The following is a 19,448-nucleotide window of genomic DNA, read 5'->3' as shown; positions in this document are numbered from 1 at the left end:
TTGATCACCGTTGTCACAGCACCACCATCACCACCGCTGTCATGATCGCCAGCACTGATATCATTATCATCGTCAACTTACCTTTCCCCTCCCAACACCTTTTCTGTCACCAGATTGTCATAACCCAACACCGCCGCTCACCACCAGCAGAGACTCAAGCTCCAGGGGGAACATGATCTAGGAATCTTAACTTGATTTTTAATTTTGGGGTCGTGTGACAATTCCTGGAGGTGGGAGAAGGGTAAGAGCCTGGAGTGGGAACTCATGTCCTAGGGTTAAGTTGGGTCAGTACCATTTGAGGAACAAGAGAAGCCGCAGAACCGAGACAGAGGGCCAGGTGCATAGGGGCCAACCAGGCAGCCCCGTCCTCGGAAGACAGACAAGCTGGCTGGAGGCGGGGGACCATGTCCTGAGTGTACCCATGGTCACCGTTCCAGAGAGGGCTCTCACACAGGGCAACACCGTAGGCAGGGGTTGGGACTCGGTTCTGGGCCAGCTCAGCCAGGACTTGCTCTGCGATCTCAGCAAGTCCCCTCCTCACTCTAGGCCTTGGGGTCTCCATGTGCCCAGCACATAATCCCCGCCTTACTCTGTCTTATTTTCTGACCCCAGCAGAAGGCCGAGTCGCCAAGTCCCTCCTGTTCACCTGGCCCTGCTCATCCTCTCTTCTCCCGACCCTTCTCCGCCCCCCATGACTTCCACGGCCACACCCCGGCCCGGACAGAGGAGAACATCTTCAGCCACCTGCCTCTGCACTCCCAGCACTTGACCCGCGCCCCGTGCCCCCTGATTCCCATCGGCGGGATCCAGATGGTACAGGCCCGGCCGGGGGCCCACCCCACCCTGCTCCCCGGGCCCAGCATGGCCTGGGTCAGCGGCTTCTCAGGGGGTGGCAGCGACCTGACAGGGGCCCGGGAGGCCCAGGAGAGAGCCCGCTGGAGTCCTACCGAGAGCTCATCGGCCTCCGTGTCCCCCGTGGCTAAGGTCTCCAAATTCACACTCTCCTCGGAGCTGGAGGCCAGGGACTACCCCAAGGAGAGGGGGAGGACGAGCAGGGGCCTGGGCAGACCTCCCGACTGGGAGCCCCGCGCAGCCGAGGTGCCCGCAGAGCCCGTGCCCACGCACAGTCCCCGCACCCCACCCGAGGCCTCGCCCCGGCCACCCCAGGGCCGCCGGGCAGGGTCCCGGAGCCCCCGCCTGGAGTCACCGCGTGCGCTGGCCAGCCCCTCGGCCTCCGCCACCCCGCCGCTGGACCGCAGCAGTTCCGTGGGCTGCCTGGCCGAGGCCTCCGCTCGCTTCCCAGCCCGGAGGAGGAACCTCTCCGGGGAACCCAGGACCAGTCAGGGCTCCCCCGAGCCCTCGGGAAGTGGGGGGCCCGGGGCACCTCCACACCAGCCCGAGGACCGGGGGCCCCGGAGCACTTAGCCTCTCCCCGACCGCTTCAGCATCTGGCTTCCGGTGTTTGGCAACAGACGTTTCCAGCCGACTTCCTCGAATCATCTTGCTGTCACGGGCTCCCTGTCCCATCTGTTGTTCTGTCCAAGAAGCTTCTGCTCAGCCCCCGTCTGTCTTATCTTCCCACCATGTATGCAGTTACCTGTGCCTTTTTCTGTGACCTTTTGTTGCTTGAAAAGATACAAACAACACACACACACACACACACACACAAACATTAAAAAACCCCACGAGGTATTTGAGGCTGTGAATATTTAGGTGGGGGCTTCACCTTGGGCCACTGTGGTCAGCAGCCACTCCCCAAGGCTGGCAAGAGGCGGTCAGTTGCTAAGAGAAAGGGGAATGCACTGAAGCAGAGAGAGAGATAAAAAAAAAAAAAACTTTAAAAAATATATAATTAAATGTAAAAGCAAGCACTCCTATGTACAGTTGTTTATGGTTCCTATTTATTGCTGCTTTATCCCACCCCAGCTAGTGGCCTCCCCCGGCTGCCAGCAGAAGGGCCAGCAGCCCGAGGCAGAGGGACAGGCAGGGAGACTCCACGGACAGGCCCAGAAAACTCCGACTTTCTTTTTCCTAGGACTTCAACACAAAATATTTGGAACGGGTAGAAGGAAGGAGCTGGTTGGTTCCCCAGGACTCCCAGACGTCCAGGTGGTCTGCGTCATGATCCCATCCTGGCATTTGACCGGTAGACAAATCCCCTTCTGCCCCAGCACCTCTGTTCCTTACCCACACCCTCAACCTCTGGGCTGGGAAGGGAGTCCTGACCATCCATCTCCTGATTCCTGGCTTTGCTCTCAGGGCCCCAGCCACTGGCTGCCGTCCTTGTTCTAGAAACTACCCACAAGGCTGAAGTGACAGGGCCCAACCCCTGGGGGTCAAGATCCAAGGTGCGTTGCCTTGCCATTCCTGAGGCCAGGCTTGGGCTTCATTTTACATTTGGTCCCTGGGGTACAAAGGGCCCTATTTCCTCCATGGCTGGGCTTTTCCAGTGCTCAGCACTGGAAGTTTGCAAGGACTCATTTCTGGACCACTTTGCAGCAGGACTGGTCCCCCTATCCCTGTCCCACACACCGTCAGGACTCCACTACCCCCAGGAAGTACCCAAAACCATGACTGGTGGGAACTGCCCAGGCCTCCTATTGGTTGGCTTAAATCTCTTTTAAAAAATAAAATTAAATATATATATATAAACCTGGAAAGACAATGGTGTTTGATATTTCCCCTAGCCTCCTATTGTCCAAGGTCATTTGAATTCTTCTCCAAAGCAATCAGTAATAGCTAGTGCCTCTTTCCTCATCCCCATCTCCTCCTTTACGAAGCTGCCCTGTGTTTCCTGGTGCAAAAGCCTGCTTTGTTAAAAAAAAAAAAAAAGAGAAATTAAAATCCCAAGTTGAAATATGGAACTTGAACTCTAGCATGTTTACCCAGCCCTGGGATGGGTGGGGTTTTCCACAATATCCAGAAATCATTTTCTTTAGTTACTACCAGGGGGAGAAAGCACAGGGACCACGGTCATGGCCCAGCCAGGCTAGGTGCTAACGCTGCAGAGCAGAGACCTCCTTGTCCAGTCCCCATTCCTCAGGCAGGCTGCATGAATCGTGTGGCCATAAGGGGCTCCTGAGCTGTTGTTTAGACAGGACACCATAAGGTGCATAGGGCTGGGGCACTTCTGTGAGCTCCCCGCCCTCCGGCATAATTCCCTCTTCTGCCCGTTCAGGACCTTTCCCTGCTTGGCCTCTGCTGCCAGGACAAACCAGCCACAGGTCAGCCTCCAGCCAGACCACCTAGTTCATTTCCCTTTGGCTAAGACAAAAAAGGGGACAACAAGGTAGGGCCTACCTGGGGGTCTGCTGGCTCCAGGGTACAGGGGGTGAGGTTAGCCAGCACTTCCTGGCTGTCTGACCCAGAGTCTGGGGCTCCCGGCCCCCCTGGAAGAAGGCCAACGAGCCCAGCCTTGGCTGTACTGGCACTGGTCAGGCCTGGCAGGAGGTGGGAAGGAGCCTGAGCCCCAGTCACAGCCTAGGCCAGAGGCCAGGGCTTTCCTCATCATTACCTTCCGGCCCCACCCCAGGGGGCTGCCCAAGGACTGGAGACTTCAAGCACTGAGGCCTGGGAGCTGGATAAAGGGCATTGCTTCAGCCCAGGCTTGAAATATTCCTGGGCCAGATCTTCCAGCCCCAGACCTACAAAGCAGCAGACTGAGCTCTGCTAGACTAGCCCGTGACCTTGGGGGTGGCCGGGCCCCTCCCCCAAGCCCTGTGCCCCAGCTCTCCTGGGCATCATTCCCCCTGTATTCAGACAGCCCAGCTGCCAAGGTTTCCTTCCTGGAGGCCTAGTCATGGCCGGTGTGGCCAGCAGGCGAGAATCCTCACGGCCACTCGGGCTCACAGGCACAGGCAGAGGGGATGGGGGCCAGGAGTCACTGGAGAGCCATTTCTCAATGACAGAGACACACTGTGCAAGCAATCTGGCCAAAGGGCTACTGCCCCACACAGGTGCCTAGAGAAATGGAATTGATGCCACCAGCCCTGGCCGTGTGTCACTGAGCATGGCTCTAAGCCCCTCTGCCAGCCTCTCTTCCGGCTCCCCCAAGCACAGAGCTCCCAGCCCACACACCCACCCTCATAATGTAGAAAAGACTCTCACTCCACACTCTCTCCCACCCCCCACCCCGGGACCCACTGCCCTGCTCCCACCCACTTGCACATTTACAGCTTGCCTGTGACCCTGTTGTCCCTGTTAAGGGACATGGTAGAGAAAGCAGTGCTGATTTGTTGGCACGGACACCTGTCATGTGCTCTGCTGAAATGTGCCGGATGGCCATTCCTTGGTACAGGCCTGCTGTGGTCCTCAGGTGTCGGCAGGGTTGGGGGGTGTGGGCCAACTTGCTGAGGTTTCAGAGCCAGCTTGGGGATTCCAAGCCACCTGCCCCCCAGGGCTCCCCTCCAGGATGCCCTTCACCCTCAGCAAGCTCAGGGCCATTTTGGGTACTAACCTTGCTCCTCTCCAAGGCGCCTTTTTACAAGCCTACACCCCCTCCCCCCGCCAAAGCCCCGACCACTGCGACCCTCCAGGAGGCTGACAGCAGTGAACTTCCCACTCTCCCACCTGCATCAACTCCAACTTCCAGACCCAGCAGTCCCTCCTCGAAAAAGTCTGAAAGAATTAGTTTCCAGACCCCTCTAACTCCTGCTCCATTCTCACCCGGCCCTTTTGAATAGGAACAAGCAAGATAACAGAGGTGAATTGCTCTCTAGTCCTTTCTCCAGGCAAATCTTCTTTAAAGCAAAAGTCCTCCCTGGGCAGCTATCCATGGAGACAGATCCGCAGCCCTGACCAAGGGGAGAAAGTTCCTAAAGACCTGTTCCACCAATTCTGCTTCTGCATTGCGAATCCCGTCCGCTTTCCATTGGAAAACCGCTTCGGCACTTATGATCACTTTACTAAACCTAGTGTTAAAAAAGGAAGAAAAAAGAAACCGAAAAAAGAAACGTGTAGGCAAATGTAAGATACATGCTCTCTGTAAGATAAAAATTTGCCTTTTTTTTTCTAAAAGGTGTATGTATTCTGTATGTGAAATTGTCTGTAGAGAGTTTCTATGTTCTTAAATGGCAATACATTCCAAAAATCGTACTGTAGATATGTACAGCAACCACACTGGGATGGGGTAGTTTTGCCTGTAATTTTATTTAAACTCCAGTTTCTCCACTTGCATCTTGCAATGTTGGTATGGTATATATCAGTGCAAAAGAAAAAACAATATCTCAACAAAAAATCTTGCAGGTCTAAAGCACAGAGTCTGATGTACAAAAGGAAAAAACTGCTCAGTATTGATGTGTGTGACCTTTGTTGTAAATTACACCTGTACTGTGAATGAGAAGTTTTTACAAGTATAATAATTGCCTTTATTACAGCTCTGGCTGAGTGTTCAGCCTGAGGATATTTTTTAAAAAAAACAGCACGTTGGAATAAATTTGAAAATCCCAACAGAGGCTTGCTTGCCTGGCTCATGGTTTTTCTTAGGGTTGTAGAATGGAGGGACACTTGGAGTCCCAAGTGCTTCTTTTGCTACAGAGAATCAGGCCCAGAGAAGGCAAGTGAGCAGGCCACAGTCACACAGCCTGGGATTCAAGGGGCCCCTCCCTTCCAGGCTTGGCAGGAGGCACAGGTACTTTGCCATGTGGTTTGGGGTCTATATTCATTTCCTAGCGCTGCCGTAACAAATTAACAAACTAAGTGGCTTAAAACAGCAGAAAGTTATTCTCTCACATTTCTGGAGGCCAGAAGTCTGAAGTCAAGGTGTTAGTTCCTTCTGGAGGCTCTGAAGGAGAATCCGTTTTATGCCTCCCTCCTAGCTTCTGGTGGCTGCAGGCGATCTTTGGCCTTTGGTTTGTAGCCGCATCACTCTCATCTCTGCCTCTGCCTTCCTATTGCTGCCTTCTCTGTGTGTCTCTTCTAAGGATACTCGTCATTGGATTTGGGGCCCACCCTAATTCTTGATCTAAATAAGGTCACACTCACAGGTTCCAGGGGTTAAGATATAGCTGTAAGCCAGGCTATATCAGTCACACTTAATTTTGAGGGGTCACCATTCAGCTCACTACAAGGTAAGACCTGGAAACTGATCACGACACAGCTATTTACTGCCTGTGTGACACTGGGCAAGTTACACACCCTCTCTGGGCTTCTGTTTCTTAATATGTAAAGTGGAGGGTTGTTGTGAGGATTAACTGAGACAGTGTATACAGCATGACTAACAGAACCTTGAACATAGTAAACCTTCGACAAATATCCTCTGAGCGGACCTTGCACAGGGTGTTGGTGTTACAGAGATGAAAAAGACAGGTATAGGTCCCCACCTTTTGTATTCAACAATGACTTGCTGAGCGCCAGTGAGGGACTAATCATCGGATAGAACAGTGAGCAAAACAGACAGTCCTGCCCTCCAAGAGCTTACATTCTAACAGGAGAGGCCATCCTTAAGCAAATAATGACATCATGAATTACTCAATCGCAGTGGCCATAATTGCTGCTGCAGGAGACAACAAAGCTCTAGTCCAGACTGAGTCTGTGTCATCTGGAGACCTTTCTTGGAAAACTCTTGAGGGCCTGGGGTTGGGGGGCGGGGCTGGGGGGGATGGAGGGGGGGAGGCAGGGGAACCGGGTTCGCGCCCCGGTCTGGGAGGATCCCACATGCCGCGGAGCGGCTGGGCCCGTGAGCCATGGCCGCCGAGCCTGCGCGTCCGGAGCCTGTGCTCCGCAACGGGAGAGGCCACAACAGAGGGAGGCCCGCATACCACAAAAAAAAAAAAAAAAATGCCGCCCACAAGTTCAGCACTAAGAACCTAAGAGGGCCTGCTTGTTTCAGCAGCAGGGAGATCATTGCTGACTTAGGGAAAAGTTGGCCTAGCCCAGCGCCTGGCGCACGGGAGGCCCTTGGTAGACACTGCCGTGTGTTGAATGAATGGTGGAGGCCGGGGGTGGTGGTTGGGGAGTGAGGAGAAGGGGGCAGTGGGGGCAGCAAATCCAGACACCCTCCCAGGGGCCTGCGGTGGAGGGCAGGGGACAGCTGGGGCAGCAGCTGGAGGGGTGTACGGGGTCCAGGAAAGAAAGACGTTGAGTGTGGGAAGGAGGTGGTGAGACCCCAGCCTGCTTGGTTAGGAGGAGATGCAGACACCTCTCCCAGTCTGACCCAAGGGAAGAGGCGCAAGCGACGTCAGTGACAGAAGTTGAGGACATTTTCTCTGTGCAATGGAGTGAGGTCACCTGCTGAGAGGGGAGGAGGAAGCTGCAGGTGGGGGAAGATTGGAGACTTGAGAAGGTATGAATGGCCTTTGAGGGGAGTGGGAGAAAGCCGGCCAGGGAAACAGAAGGCCAGTGTGGCACCACTCCTGCTCAACGTGTGGTTTGTCCAGCAGTGCTCAGAGGCCATGCTGTGAGCGTGGAGAAGGTGGCCAGGTAGATTCATTCTGGGGTGGAGGGGGGGGTTGCCCGGCCACGGGACAGAAGGAGTGGGGTACGGGGAGGTAAGAGAATTGGCCAATGAAGAGGTGATGTTATGGACCCCTGAAGTCACAGGCTCGGAAGGAAGCAAACAGGGGTGGCTTCCACAGAGCAAGTCCAGTGGTCAAGTGACTGGGGATTTGGATGAGAACAGAGAAGAAAAGGCTGGGAATTGTCTTAGCTCATTTTTCCAGAGGCAGGACAGTCATGGATGAAGGTGGTGTGGACCTCAGGTGTGGGTGCTGAGCTGGAAGGAAAGAGGACACGGCTGGAGATGAAGAAGCTGGGAAGCGAGTGTCCAGGATGCCAAGTGGGTCGTGCAAGTGGCCTGTGCAGTCATCTCTGATGATTGCAGGGCTGGGCTGGAGACCTGAGCTGTGAGCCAGGCTACATCAATCAGCATGGGGGCTGTCACGCTGCAGAAACAAGCAACCTAGAAGCTCAGGAGCTGAAAACAATGAAAGTTGAGGTTTTCCCTTCTGCTATATGTCTGATGTGGGTCAGCAGCAGAATTGTGCTCGTCCTCATCACTTGGAGACCTAGGCTGACGGAGGCTTTATCCCGTGTTCCCATGACCTCAGAGGCAGAACAAAGGAGACAGCTGTGAAACATTGCATTGACAACTAAATGCTCTACCTGGGAACGAACATTCCTCCTTTCACATTTCATCAGCCAAAGCAAGTCACATGGCTGTGCCTAGAGGAAGAGACGAGAAATATATGAATACAGCACTAATGACAATCACACGAGGCTAGGACATAGTGTCAGAAGTGCCTAAGAGCTGAGCAGATGTCAGCAATGGGACAGGGGAGGGGCAGGGCCTGATGGCATTGGCCTCCAAGGTGCTGGGTTTTTACAGGGAGTGAAAAAAATAATGGCGTGGAAGGAGGCCTGGAAGCGAAGATGGCACCTGGCGTTGGAATCATGGGATGTGGAAGGCAAGGAGCAGCTGCCTGGCAGCAAGTCCTTGGGGAGAGCCCAGGTCTCAGTCGAGACCAGTGGGAAAGTGGAATCCCAAGCAGGCCCAGAAGAAGAAGAGCATAGTATCAGCCAGGCCCTGCATTCAGCATTTACAAGGCTTATTTGTAAGTCCTCACAACAACCCAGGGAGGTGAGAGTTACAGTCCCCATTTCTACAGAAGAAAACAGAAGTTCCAAAAGGCCCCCACCAGCCAAAGGTGCAGGGCTGGTCAGAGGCAGTGAGGACCGACTCTAGTCCGACTCCAATGCAGCGCCTCCGAGGACCCCAGGTTCCTCCCTCTGTCTCCGGCCTGCGCTCGGGCCCCAAGGGGAGCCCCGGATCTCAGACTCTTCACCTCCTTCCGCCCAGGCACCAGTGGGACAAGGCGGGCCCTGGCCAGAGCCTCTTCCCAGCAGCTGCCTGGCTGCTCAGCAGTGCCATCTGGCAGCCACTGGATCCCCGTGTCTGAGGCCGCAGGCACAAGGATGGGCTAGCAGACCCCGGGGCTGGGAATCCAGTGCTTGAGAGCGTGGAAAGTGAATGTGAATTCTCTGAAGAACCAGACTCCCCAGTAAGCTGCAGGGCCCAAGGCCCACCAGTCACTCACACCTGGCCTCCCACGGCTGCTGTGGAGTTCACGAAGCAGTTTCCCTTTCGGAGCGAGGCAGGTTGGGGCACCTATCCCCACTTCACAGAACAAGAGAGCCCAAGATCATACCCTGGCAAGTGGCAGGGCCGCCAGCCCGGGTTACCCCTGACCCCGAGCCTCAGGAAGGCTTGGGCTGCTGCCTGTCGCTGCTGAGGCCTGAGCCGAGCCTTGCTCTCCCCCTTGGGCCCTCACCCTAGGCCTGGACGCTCTCTGGGCTCAGGACCCGGAGGTCACGCTCGGTCCTAGAGACTCCCAGGGACAGACCGTTGCCGGCAGGGTGGGCTCAGAAGGCAGGCCAGTCTGAGACGTGCATGAGCAGAGAGAAACAGGAAGAGTCAGGCGAGGACAGGGGACGACTGAGGAAGGAGCACAGGAGGGCAATACCGCATGAGGCTCATCACAGCCAACTGCTCTGGAGCCCCTGGGCCACGGACGGACTTATCACCTCATCGCCTTGCCGAGGAGGAAGACAGGGGCTCAGACGGGTGACACTGCTCCCAAGGTCACAGTGGTAAGGGGCAGCGCAGAGACTTAAAACCAGGCCCCCACATTCAGGAGTGGTTGGTTTCCTATGGAAAGAGAACCTGGGCCTCTTTTCTACCTAGTAGTCCTCAAACCCGGGTTGGGGGACCCCAGCGGACATATCCCCCAATCTTGTCATAGCATCAGCCACTTTAGGGGGACCCAGCTACTAACCTCCCCTTTTTAGAGATGAGAAAACTGATGTCCGGAGCCGGAAAGAGCTTGGCCCAAGGCCAGGGCCAGGGTTCCTGAATCCTCAGCAGAGGCACCTGCACCACTCCACCCACCCCTCCTCTACCCCAGGCCCAAGTTCACCTGCCCGGCTCTGCCTGTTTAGGAAAGGAAAAGAGCAGCCCTGGTGGTGGGCAGGTGGGCAAGCAGGTGGCCATGCTAATCCACCGGCTCCCGGAGGCTCTGGTTACCGTAGTTTGGGGCCCGGGCAGCCCTGGCTGGGAGTGCCAGCCCAGCCAATGGGTGCTGCCGCTGAGTTTCTCTGCCAGAGCCATACAAGGCTTGCTGTAGCCCAGTCCCGAGCCGGCACAGGGCAGCCCCGGCGCCGGCACCCGCCCCTCCCGTGAGCCTGCCGAGCCGGCACGTCATCGGACTCTGCCTAATCCAGCCTGGGAGCAGGCAGGGCTGCAGTGCACGTGCACCAGGCCCAGGGTTCCCCAACGTCAGGAAGGTAGCACTGCCAGGGCAGAGGCCAGAATCAGGGCAAAGACCTAGCCAGCCATGGTGATCCGAGCTGGGTTCAGGGGTGGTGGAGCCCAGGTCTGGTCCAGGCTGAGCCATCTCTCAATAAGATGACCTTCTGTTCCCATCACCCCTTGGCCTGAATGGCCACTTGCCCTTCCCCATTCACCTCTGGGAAGGGTCTCAGCAAAGTGAGTATCTGGTCCCTTCTGGGGTCTTCTCAGGGTCCAAGCTTCAACTCATCTCATCCATCCTGGGTCTAAGGCTGCATGCACCTCTCGGAATTGGGGTGTCCATTACTGAGCGCACGTTGTGAGAGTCAGGTATGCATAGGTCCCTTTGCGGGCCTTTTGTGGGTCCACTGTCCCTGCCATGGGTCTGGGCCTGGGATGGTGGAAGCAGGTGGGGACAGGCAGACCCTGCCCACCAAAGCCCATCCCATCTGTCAACTCATAACACCTCTGACTTAATGCTCACAAGATCCCTGGGCAGTGGGAACTATTGGCCCCATTTGACAAGCAAGGAAACCAAGTCACAGAGAGGTTATTTGCCCAAGGTCAGGGTGCCAGGATTCAATGCCAGAGTGGTCTGACTCTAGACCTCTGTAGCTTGCAGACTTCCTCCTCTAGGAATTTCAGATCCTGGAGGGACAGGGGACGGCCATTTAGACCAAAGTGTGAATGGAGGAGCGAAAATCATTGTCCGAGATAAGATGGTCTTTGTTCCTGAGCGGGGTAGGGCTTTTCCCAGGCCCCCGGTGCACCGCCATCGCCCAGGCCATGGTCACAGCCGCGCACGTGTGCAGCAGTCCCTGTGTAGCTTCCCAGGCCACCACTGGCAATTAGGTTTGTCATGGAAGCCACTGGGTTCAAGCATCCTTGTGTGTCCTATGTGGGCCAAGCTGAGCTCAGGGCCATGACTGCGGTACTCCCCAGGGCCACCCAGCAGGTGAGGGAAACGTGCCGGCACTGGGGGGTGGCAGGCCAGGCTGGCATCGGGCTCTGTTTGCTCACCCAAGAAAGGAGGAGATAAATATAGACACAGGATTACTCAGACACAGCCAGGGAAAACCGGCTCTGAGCCTCAACTTCAGCCCTGGCCCAGTCTCACCTTCACTTGCCTGCCCACTTGGTGCCTGCTGCCAGGCCTGCCCTGCCTGCTCCCAGGACTCCCTGCCTGCAAACTTTGGGACAGCCCTTCCTACCTGCTCTCTGGGGGCGGGGCAGAAACTGAAACCCAGAGAGAGTAGGGCCTTTGCCTCAAATCCCACAGTAAGGTGGGAGTGGGTGAAGCTAGGGCTGCACCTGGCATCAGGAGTCAACTCTTCAGCCCCAGGCACTATAGCAGCCCAGACTCAGTTTCCCCATCTGTGAGATGGGGGCCTGGTACACCCAGCCCTCAACTTCCTTGAGCCTGCATGGAGGATCGAGTTGGAGACCACCCAGCAGAAAGGGGATGAGACTGGGGTCTCAAGCACTAGGAGATACTGGCCTGAGCGGCATGTGTAGGGCTTAGGCACTGGGACGCTGGAGCCAGACAGCACAGGCTCAAATCCCCGCCCTGCCATTTTCAGCTATGAGATTTTGGGGAAGTTAACACATTGGTGCCGCAGTTTCCTCATCTCTAATTTGAGAATAATAAGAATTATTATTCTATACTATGATATAAATATTATATATAGTATTATCTACATATAGTATAATAATAATAGCCTAACAATAGCACTGGCCTCCAGAGTGTTGGTGAGGATCAAATGAGATGAGATTAGTGCAAAGCACTTACCCAGGTCCTGGTACAGAGCAACTACTCCATGCATGTTTATTATGATATATCCAGCCAGAGTAGGTTGGGGGCCAGGTACAAGAGGCCTGGGTGGGTAGCTCGAAGTCTCCCACCCTCCAAGGGAACAGCCCAGCCCTGAGCTGTGTGGTGCACTGGTCTCTTCTGTGCTGTGGCCCCTGCAGCAGCTCCCTGCCCTCCCTGCCTGGCCTGAAAGCTTCAAGAGTCAGGCAGACATGGATTTGAACACTGGCTCCACCACTTACAGGCTGTGTGACCTTGATTATATATAGTATTATCTACATATAGTATAATAATAATAGCCTAACAATAGCACTGGCCTCCAGAGTGTTGGTGAGGATCAAATGAGATGAGATTAGTGCAAAGCACTTACCCAGGTCCTGGTACAGAGCAACTACTCCATGCATGTTTATTATGATATATCCAGCCAGAGTAGGTTGGGGGCCAGGTACAAGAGGCCTGGGTGGGTAGCTCGAAGTCTCCCACCCTCCAAGGGAACAGCCCAGCCCTGAGCTGTATGGTGCACTGGTCTCTTCTGTGCTGTGGCCCCTGCAGCAGCTCCCTGCCCTCCCTGCCTGGCCTGAAAGCTTCAAGAGTCAGGCAGACATGAACACTGGCTCCACCACTTACAGGCTGTGTGACCTTGGGCAAGTGACTGGCCCTCTCCAAGCCTCAAATCCCACTTTTATCCCTCCTGGGATTGGTGTGAGGGTTAAATAGGGGAACCTGTGGGAAATACGCAGCTCAGCCAGGCAAATGGACTCTCCACAGTTGAGCTCATCCTGAGCCCCTTCTCTTGTTTCCTCCAGCTTCTTTCAGTGGCTATGAGCTCGGCCCGGGAGAGGCCACCTCTAGGTGCATGACCCTCACACATGCAAGGCCCTCGGGTATGGGAAACATGCACCACTCCCCACATCATGCATGAGTGCAGGTCCCTCCCCATGGGCCCCTGGGACCCCCAGGGATCCATAAGTTCCCCCTGCACCCCTCATGCACTTATGCATGTCCACACAGGTGTCTGTGCCCCTTCCCCACATACCTGCACACACACACACGCATGCATATATGGACACACAGGGCACAGCTGTGCACGAGCTCAGAGAAGCAGGTGTGCGCAGGTGTGTCCCTGCACACCTCGCCAGCACGCACGCTCCCAGTCAGGGTTATATCCCAGCCAGGCCCGGCCCTGAAGTGGCTGTCTTCAAAACAGAGAAATGCAGACAGCTGGGGATGCTCTGCCAGCCGACGTGAGGGAGAGGCCCAGGGGAAACCACACGGGCAGGAATCCGGGCAGGTGTGCCAAGACGAGTCAGGGCCTTAGGGTGCCAGGAAGTGTGTTGGGGGGCAGGGCATGTGCAGACACTGGCTCACTCTAGTCTCCTCTCTCATCACCCCCTGTTCCCAGCCTCTGGGACTTGGAGGCCAAAGGGTCTCACAGACCACCATCCTCTACCCAAGGCAGCGAGCACTTTCTACCTGCACAGCCTTGCTGCATGGCAGGGCACTGTGTCTCTGGACTGCAGTGGCCTGGTCTAGGCTGTGAGGCGCCACACTGGGGAGTCTAACTCACTGGGGATCCAGAAGAATCTATGACCACAGAGATCGACAAGAGGAGGAGTGTTGTCATCGACTCAAGTCAGAGATGACAGAGACAATGTGGAAGCCGCTAGAACGCTTCAGGTAGGATTCATGCTGACTCAACAGCCACTGTGTGCTATGTAAGGGGAAGTCACTAGAACTTTTCAGGTAGGATTCAGGCAGACTCAACAGCCACTGTGTGCTATGTAAGACACTTGCATCTATCAACTCCCTGAATGCTTACAAAGGGACCCTGCTCCCATTTACAGACGGGGAATCTGAGGAACAGACGTGGCATAACCTACTCAGGTCCCAGAAGTGGCTGATTCCAGATACCAGTCTCTAACCACTGTGCTGTGTGACCTCTGCTGCAGGGCACATCTCACACCCTGGTGGAGTGGTTTGCAAGTGAGGCCTAAACACTGCAGGCAGCATGAAAGTCACTGTCCCAAATGTAGGGATCTCTGGCCCAGGTGGCAGCGAGGGCTTCTCAGGCCCCTGCAGCATCAAACTTCTCCAGGTCGCAGCTACATGCAGGGGAGGGGAGCAGGCTGAGAGCCATCTGGGGGTTTTGGCCTCTTCTGCCAGCATCCTTCCCTGGGGACCAGCTGAGGCTGGGTGGGGGCCATGTCAGGGTTCCAAGAGAGGACAGGCACTAAGGTGGGGACATGGCCTCTGCAAGTTCAGCCCTGGGGTGGAGAGAGGTCTTCCTCCATCTTCTTTGTATAGAAAACATGGCCTAAGAGGGACAGAAGCCAAAGAGTTCCCGAAGAGACTGAGCAGGGGAGGGGCTAGCGAGGACCTGCCCAACTGCTGAGTCTCTGAGGTCAGGACTGACGTTGGTGGCCTCCTGTGAAAGGCCCCCAGGCCAACTAGGAACCCCACACTCCAGATCTGTCTATTTGCTGGGTGGGACTATGGGGGAAGGGCGGGCTATGCCCTGATCTCCAGGACCTCAGGATGAGGAAAGGAAGAAAGGAGTCAGTGCATGAAAAAAAATCCATCTGGGGACCTTCCTTACACCCCAGCAGCCACTCTGCTTGGCCCCTGCAGGTTCTATTCACAGACTTGGCCATTTACTTCCTAGGGGAGCTAAAATGGGGAAATGACAGTGCAGTCATGGGAGGACCAGGAGGCAAGTGACATGCCCAGGGCCACACAGGGCAGAAGGACCATGACTCCAGTCACGACTGCTCCTCTGGGGACAACCAGACAGACAGCCTCAAGGCGTCATGCTGCGCTCACCAGGGCTGGCCACATCAGCAGCTCCTGGAAGCCTGGGGAGCCCCGCCTGGCCCTCCAGCCCAGGAAGAGAGTCCACACTCTCAGGAATAAGGGTGGCCAAGTCTCACTGCCTCGGGTTCCCACCCGCTCTGCCGTACCAGAGCGTGGCCTGGGGCAGATGACTTTGCTTCTCTGAGCCTCCAATTCTTATAAACAGCAATGCCTACCGCTCAAGGTTGCTCTGATCATTAGATGGCATCGCACTTAGAAGGGTCAAAACATGGCCCGGCACGGCACACAAAAGGCCTCACTGTAGCCACCTGTAGTTTCCAAAGATTTCTCAAGGCCCCTGCACTCGTTTCCAAAGCACATCTAGACTTGAGACCTCATTACCCAGCACAGGACTTTGGGGAAAAGCAAGACAGACAGTGTCATCCCACTTGTCAGCTGGACAGATCCAGGCCCAGAGAAGGGGAGTGACTTGGGGGAGACACACAGCAAGAAGGAGTCAGGGCTTGGAGGCCTCCTGCCCTGCTTCCTTCTCCCACACCAGCCTCATGTAGAGAACGGGCCCCGGACCCCGAATAGTGTCCCCAGGCCACCCTGAGGGTCTTGCTGTGGCTAAGCGACCTCTCGACCTCTCTGTTCCACCCACTGGCGCTTCGCTTGGGCTGCCAGGACCTTTTAGAGGCAGAGCCGCTGAGATTTGGGGAGGGGACCGGCCTCCCCGAGGTCTCCTGGGGTCCCCAGCGGGGGAGCTGAGACCGGGTCCGGGCGGCACGTGGCAGCGCTGCCCGCGCGGTGAAGTCAAGCCCCGCCGCGCCCCGGCCCGGCACGTTTGTTGGCAGAGCCGGGAACAAAGCGTCCTGCGCATTCCTGCGCGCTGACTCATCGCCTGCACGTAGCGCCCGCTGCCGCCGCTGCTTTGCCCAAAATTGGTCGGGAGGCGAGGGCGGGCCGAGCGCAGCCGCTGCAGGTCCTCCGCTCGCTTGCCTGCTCCGCGCTGGCCGCGGGGGCCCCCAGTCCTAGGATTTCCTGAAACAGGCAGGAGAGCGAGAGCTACCTGGGCCCCCGCTGGTCCCCGCGATGGCCGGGCAGGGTCAGGCAGTGGGACCACCTCGTGGGAGTGAGGAGGGTGATAGGGCGCAGGCGGCGGGCTGGGGATGAATTCCGGCCCGAGGGCACTGCTTATCTTTGAGCCTCAATTTCCCCATCTGCCAAATGGGGATGTGCCAGGCATGGTTGCAAGCACTTGGTATGAGTTATCTTCCGGAATTCTTACATCAGCCCAATGAGGAGGTACTATTATTATCACCGTTTTACAGGTAGGGAACCTGAGGCATGGACACTGATTTACACGGGGTCAGGTGCCAGTGAGCTGCAAAGCTAGGATTTGAACCCGGATTGTAAGGTTTCGGAATCTGCATGTATCCCCTTTATGCTAAAGTGCAGATCACAGTGTCTGGCGCGCAGCGGGTGTCCTCCCCGCCCCCTGTCCCTTGATGGTTGAGACCAGGTCCCTCACTTCACCTCACTAAACCTCCATTCCCTCACCTGTAAAGTGGGTGCCTGCGGAAGGGCGCCCTCAAGGGGTTGTCAGGGGAATTACAAGTGAAGATCCAAGTGTGTTCTGCGAAAGAAAAGACAGATTTGGCTCCACCAGACTTCCAACCACCGGTTTCTGTGGTCATCTGAGCCAACACCAAAGTACAGAGAGGAGCCGAGCTATGCCTGGGGTCACCAGCCAGGCCAGGCTATACTGGGCTGGGCCTCCTTAGGGCGCCCAGGAGGCTGGGGAGCACGGAGTTGCCTGTACCCCTTGGGAAAATGAGGCAGTGGGAGGATCCCTGCCATGATGTCTCGGCCATCCTGGCCTCTTTCCCATTTGCAACCTGGTTTCAGAGAAAGTGGAGCTCTTTGGACCTGTGGGATTTCGGGGTCAGAGGCCTGCCCAGATTTTGCAGGAATGAGGTGGCCACCAGGTGGCTTTGTTCTCAGGTGCAGAAATAGACTGGGCAGCTCTTCCCCGGGCTGTGATGTCCCCCACCTGGGGCTTGTCTGATAGTCCAGGGAAGGCCCTAGAAGGAAGTCCCCCCCCCACCAAGCCAGGACTGGCTTGAGTCCCAGTGGGCCTGGGCCACCGCGGCGCAGATGTGAGCTGACTCCACTTTGAACTCAGAAAGAGGTCAGCTCTGGCGGGATGTGCAAAGCCTGTAGGCAGGCCTCCAAGCTCCTCTCATCCCTGGGTTCCTTACAGTGTTTGCAGCAGCTCCTAGGACATGCCATGCTCTTTCAGACCTCCCAGCCTTTCCCCACGCCGTTCCCCTTGCCTGGAATGCTTTCTCTGCCTTCAAAGCCTCACTTGGATGTCTCTTCTGCTGGAAAGCCGTCCTGACCCCCCCGGCAGAGGCAGGCACTCACTCCTCTGGGGTCTGGTAGCTCCTTGTCTGTCCTTCCCTTTTGGCCAACACAAAGCCAGACACAGAGCACACACTGGCGCTTAGGGCCAGGGCCTTCATCACAGACGCTCCCGTGTCCCTATTCCAGGGAAATGCCTTCGGGGCCCCTTTCCCCAAATCCCAGCTGGGCCAGAAACCCACAGACCCAGCCCAGGTCTGACAGAGCAGGCTCAGCCTGTCTACTGCATTATGGCAGAGGGCACAGCCTTGGGACCTGAAGACCCTTCTCTTCTGCTCCTGGCTGTGTGACTTTGGGCAGCTCATGCAGCTTCTCTGAACCTCACTCCCTGGCCCTGCCCTGCCTGCTTCCCAGGCCTGTTTGGAAGATCAAATGAATGAAGGCGGAGAGAATGCTTGGCATGTGGGCACAGCTTCCCACACAGCTGTCATTATTATGGACCTGCCTTGTGCCTGGGGCCTGGCTTCCAAGGCTGGGTGGCAGGCGGGCAGGCAGGCGATGAACTCAGAAGCAGCAGCAGCCCCGGGCTGACTCAGGCTGAGGAGGCACTGGGAGAAGTGGTTGCTTTATGGTCGGCCTGAGCCAGCCCAGCTCTGACCCTCCCCCCTCACTCCCAGGCGTCACCCAAATCTGAGGCCACAAGGCCTTCCAGGCCCATTCAGGGCCTCTTATCTGGGGAGATAAAGGCCCCCTCCCCTTGGATGGTGGATCCATTCAGCTGGCTTCTGTGTGACCCTGGCAACCCTCACCCTCTCTGGACCAGCCTTGGGGAGTTCAGGGCCAGGGGCAGGCAGTGGCCTCCCAAGGCTCTCAGGCATGTCTTCTAGGCAGGCATGGTGGGGGGACCCCACCCCCACTGCTTCTGGGCCCCAGAGAAGTGGCTCCTGCTCTTTCCCTCCCTGATACCTGGCCCAAGATGGTGATGGGAGCTCCCAGCATCCTCCTGAGAGTCTGGGGTGATTATTTTTATTTGACACATGAGGAAACTGAGTCGCAGAGATCAGAAGGCCCTCACCCAAGGCTGCACAGCCAATAGCCAGGACACTGGTGTGTGGCTCTGCAGCCAGAGTCATCGAGGACCATCTACTACAATCCTCCATTCTCTTGTGGGCTCCTGGCTGGTGATGGCGGCCTCCCGCCCCCGCCCCCGCCCTGCCCCCCAACACCCTAGGACAACAGCTCTGTGCCAGGGTTTGGACAACAATCACCAGCTTATGAGATCCTCACATGAATATAAAACAAAGGAGGAGGTAAAACCTCAGAGAACTGGAATTGCTTGGCCCAGGTCACACAGCACAGCGGTGGAGTGAGACTCAGTTTCCCATACCTCTGCTCTGTGGCCTATACCAGCTGCTTTCCCGGTCGGGCAGGGGTTCAGGGTTCCAGCAACACCAGACCTCAGGGAGCCTGCAGGGAAGCCCTCTGGTCTCCAGACACCCCCTGGCTATGGGAGGCCAAAAAGGAGGTGTGCCTGTCCTGCCAGGGTGGGCCCACCAGGCCCACCTGGGCCTGAGGCTCCTTGCCAGGCTCAGATGAAAGCGCGATGTCATTGGGCCATCTCAGCTCCCTGTCGGAACTCGCTGCTGTGACTCGGCCCTGCCTTCCCCAAACCTCCTCCTCCAGGGAACCCCAGCAATGGTCTGGCCTGGCCTGGGCTCCTCCCACCGTCTGCCCACTCGCTCAGGGCCTCCCAGCCTGAGCCACCGCTCACCTCACCACCCAGCACCATGCTCACTGCTTAAACAGACTACTCTCCTCCACCAAGCTCCCAGGGTTCCGCTGCCTATAGCCCAGGAGCTAGGCTGAGGCATGGGGGCACTTTTCCTGCTGCCTTCAGACTCAGGTCCCGAGGTCATCCCCCAGGACCTGCTTCTGGGGACTCTCTGGGCTTGACAGGAAAATTTAGAATTGAGATTGAGGCCTCAGGCCAAGGGCTCAGACTGACCTGAGTTCAAATCCCAGCTCCTTCCTTGCTAGATGGGTGACCTCCGACAAGACACCTCAGTTTACCCATCTGAAAAAGGAGGGCAAAGATAATCAGCTGCATCCCATGAAGATTCCATATGGGATCCCGATGCCAGGATAGTGTTTAAATATGCAGGCAGATCTAGATAAACAGTAGCTGTAATTAATTCTTAA

General features: G+C 56.4%; 1 protein-coding gene across 5 annotated transcripts in view; it reads left to right on the top strand.

Moving 5' to 3' along the window:
- The window catches only part of HIVEP3 (HIVEP zinc finger 3), a 60,982-nt gene extending 55,543 nt beyond the window's left edge, over positions 1-5,439 (top strand). The window contains exons 6-7 of one of the 5 annotated variants that reach the window (XR_008616656.1): positions 613-1,585; positions 4,683-5,439. Coding sequence is in view for 2 of the 5 variants with exons in the window: in XM_024125652.3 (XP_023981420.1) it covers positions 613-1,425 (813 nt within the window). In the remaining 3 variants the exon portion in view is untranslated. Of the gene's footprint in view, positions 1-612 lie in introns of all 5 variants that reach the window. The other 4 variants (XR_008616655.1, XR_008616654.1, XM_024125653.3 and 1 more) reach the window with 4 other exon arrangements.
- Positions 5,440-19,448: the final 14,009 nt, after the last annotated feature.

The sequence above is a fragment of the Physeter macrocephalus genome, unplaced genomic scaffold (assembly GCF_002837175.3).
Source record: "Physeter macrocephalus isolate SW-GA unplaced genomic scaffold, ASM283717v5 random_327, whole genome shotgun sequence".
NCBI classification, from domain to species: Eukaryota; Metazoa; Chordata; class Mammalia; order Artiodactyla; family Physeteridae; genus Physeter; species Physeter macrocephalus.
The sequence above is the reverse complement of the archived record's forward strand: the minus strand, read 5'-3'. Positions and strand labels throughout refer to the sequence as shown.